Source organism: Monodon monoceros, unplaced genomic scaffold (genome assembly GCF_005190385.1).
Source record: "Monodon monoceros isolate NGI ecotype Baffin Bay Population unplaced genomic scaffold, NGI_Narwhal_1 Super_Scaffold_19, whole genome shotgun sequence".
NCBI classification, from domain to species: Eukaryota; Metazoa; Chordata; class Mammalia; order Artiodactyla; family Monodontidae; genus Monodon; species Monodon monoceros.
The window spans coordinates 12487521-12490696 of NW_021703775.1; the positions used below are offsets into that span (position 1 = coordinate 12487521).

Below are 3176 nucleotides of genomic sequence, written 5' to 3' on the forward strand. Positions count from 1 at the left end.
TGTCAGTGGAAAATAAACGAGATGTTTTCCTTGGGTTGAATAATTTCTCAAAATGTTTTATTTTCCAGTGATGAAAACATGTAACATGTAATAGATACATTAATCAATTGCCTCGATTATATTCTTTTGTGAAAAGGGAATTTGACAAAACGTCATTACAGGAAACTTACATTTTAAGCATAGTTTTTTTTTTTTTAATTTTTATTTATTTATTTTTGGCTGCTTTGGGTCTTCGTTGCGCGGGCTTTCTCTAGTTGCGGCGAGTGGGGGCTACTCTTCAATGCAGTGCACAGGCTTCTCACTGCCGCGGCTTCTCTTGTTGCGGAGCACGAGCTCTAGGTGCACAGGCTTCAGTAGTTGTGGCGTGCGGGCTTCAGTAGTTGTGGCACGCGGACTCAGTAGTTGTGGTTTGTGGGTTCTGGAGCGCAGGCTCAGTATTTGTGGTGCACGGGCTTAGTTGCTCCGCAGCATGTGGGATCTTCCCGGAACAGGGCTCGAACCCGTGTCCCCTGCATTGGCAGGCGGATTCTTAACCACTGCGCCACCAGGGAAGTCCCTAAGCATAGTTTTTAACTTTTTTTCCCCTAATTATAGTTTTAATCTTTTTTTTCCCTAAGTGCACCAACTGCTTTTTAAATTTAATTTTTTTAAAAAACGGGGATTTAAAATACTATTTTAATTTTGAATTAAAAACTCAGATTATGACCAATGATAGTTTTAAGCTTATCTAATTAATATGTGATTTAAAAATAGATAGAAAAGAGTATAACTTCCAAACCCCTAGAGGGGGTGTCCACCTCACAGATCCTTATCTGGATAAATGCTGTAACAAAGGCAAGGAGACGCTAGGTGGCTCCATGATTTTTAAATAAAATTAAAGTCCGCAAAAGATAATGCATAGTCAAGGAACAAAATATCTCTACTGGGCTGAACCTTTAACCCAAACAAGAAACAATAATCTTCAATCATGGTCTCTCACTCAGGATAATTTGGAGTATAGGGTTAAGAGTTAAACTAAAACAAAACAAAACAAAAACAAACTTTCAGGACTGCAAAGTATATATGGGTAAGCAATTTGCTAAAAAATAAGGGAAGGCATTATATTATATTCTTAAGGACATCAATTACTAAGGGGGAGATGGTTTCAAATTTTTCCTAATTTATTGCCATCTAGTTTGCCAGCTCTTCTTGTGGACTTTCTCTTTTTAGTTTAAATTTTAAATTTACAAAAAAATATTAAATTGGGGCATTATAACTTATTAAAAATTGTTTTCCTTCCTTATAGCTGTCACCCTTATTAACATCGCAAGAGAAATAGCAAAACAAAACAGCTTCGTTTGGGTTATTTGGGAAGGAAAACAAAAGCACGGTGCTTATCTAAACTAGGAAACCTAACTCAAAATACGACTAAGGCAAACACTATTCCATTCTATATCATCTGCGAGGAGATTGAAAGAAATTGCGTGACAAGAATTCCTTTCCGGTTTCACAAAAGACGAGAAAAATGTTACATCTGAAGTGTGATTTGCATTTTAGAACCAAAATTTGCTCGTTAGATGTTTCTGGATTTCATTTTTTACGAAGTGAGGTAGCAGAAGACGATCATTTTCCTGAAAGTATATAACTAACTTTGTCCTGAAAATAAATGCGGGGTGGTGGAGGGGAGGGGTTTCCGAATTATTAAATATTCTGAACTGTCAGTCTGCAATTGGCTAATAGAAAAAAATCTTTTCCCCCACCCTCTCCCTTAAACGAGAATCTCAGACCGGTCACTTCTTAAGAGCATATTTAGGAATCGTTTTAATTGTAAAAGAAACAGTTTTCTTATCGTTGTTCGGGGCCAGTAAGTAACGATCGCGTGGCACGTGGGGTCCACACAGTACTTCACTGGTTTTGTTTGTTTTTCCAGGCAGGAGCCGCATTTGAAAACTTACAAAAGTAGAGGGCAAGTCTTCTACCTAAATGAGCGCTTCTTGCACAGTTTAAATTACAGTTGGCTTTAAAATGCTAATTCCGAACCCCCTTATTTCAATGTCTTTGAAAACGTTCACCCTTCTGTTTTGAAAGACAACAAATCACACCAAAAGACTGCGCAAACGTGACCTAAATGAACATGTTTCCCGAATGTGAACGAACCTATCGTGATGTTTAGAGACGTGGTTAGAGAAATTAAAAACCGATTTCAGTCCCTCCCTTTCAGAATTCCCCAGGAGAAGGGATATCTTTCGTATACCCCAAAGACTTGTAAATCACGTCTATTATTTTCGACTGTGAGCCGATCGGTCGAGACCGGACGTGAATCCGGCAACTCGATGACAAAAGGTGTAGCTCCAGGTCGAAATACCAAAGGGGGCTAGGCAGGTGGCCTGAGCGGCCACCCAGAGTTAACTTACAGACTTTTTAGAAAACAGTAGTACCGTCTCGGGTGATCTCTTTGTTTTGATATTCGTTATTTTATTTCGTTATTGTGCTGAGGACACGGTGGTTAGGAACGGGGAGCGCCTCGCTCGAATCCTGCAGGCGCCAGCCTCCCCCGGTTCCCCTGGCCCCCGGGGCTCCCCTGGCCCGGCGAGGAGGGGCTGCAGGGGCGGGGCGGGGCGGGGCGCGGCGGGCGGGGCGGGCGGCGCGAGGTTTCCGCGCGCTCGGCCGGGACGCGCGGGCAGGTGGGGCGTGGCGGGGGCGTGGAGAGCCGCGGCCCGCGGGCCGCCGCCCAGCCCCGGGACCTGCCCGGGAGGAGTCGCGCCGCCGACGGTTATAAGAAGCCAGCCTGTCGGCGCTCCGCGCGCACCCTCCCCCGCCCAGAACACCGGTCGCCCGGCCAGGGCCGAGGCGGGGCCGCAGGGTTGGCCCCCAAAGGGATGCTCTCGCCCGAGCGGCGAGATCAGCCCCGCTCGCCCCTCGCCGCCGCCGCCGCGCCGCACCCGCCGACGGTCGCCGACATGGCTCTCTACTGCGGCGACAACTTCGGCGTGTACTCGCAGCCCGGCCTGTCCCCGGGCGCCGCCGCCCCGGGCGCCCCCCCGGCCGCCCGGGCGCCCTACGGTCTGGCCGACTATGCCGCGCCGCCGGCCGCAGCCGCCAACCCCTACCTGTGGCTCAACGGGCCGGCCGTGGGCGGTCCCCCTGCCGCCGCCGCGTACCTGGGCGCCCCGCCGCCGCCGCCGCCCCCCGGGGGC

The 3176-nt window shown here is 48.1% G+C and overlaps 1 protein-coding gene across 1 annotated transcript in view; it reads left to right on the forward strand.

Annotated features, from left to right (window-relative positions):
* Positions 1 to 2939: 2939 nt before the first annotated feature.
* The window catches only part of FOXI3 (forkhead box I3), a 4029-nt gene continuing 3792 nt past the window's right edge, over positions 2940 to 3176 (forward strand). The window contains exon 1 of the mRNA XM_029232684.1: positions 2940 to 3172. Within this exon, the coding sequence (XP_029088517.1) occupies positions 2940 to 3172 (233 nt within the window). The remainder of the gene's footprint in view (positions 3173 to 3176) is intronic.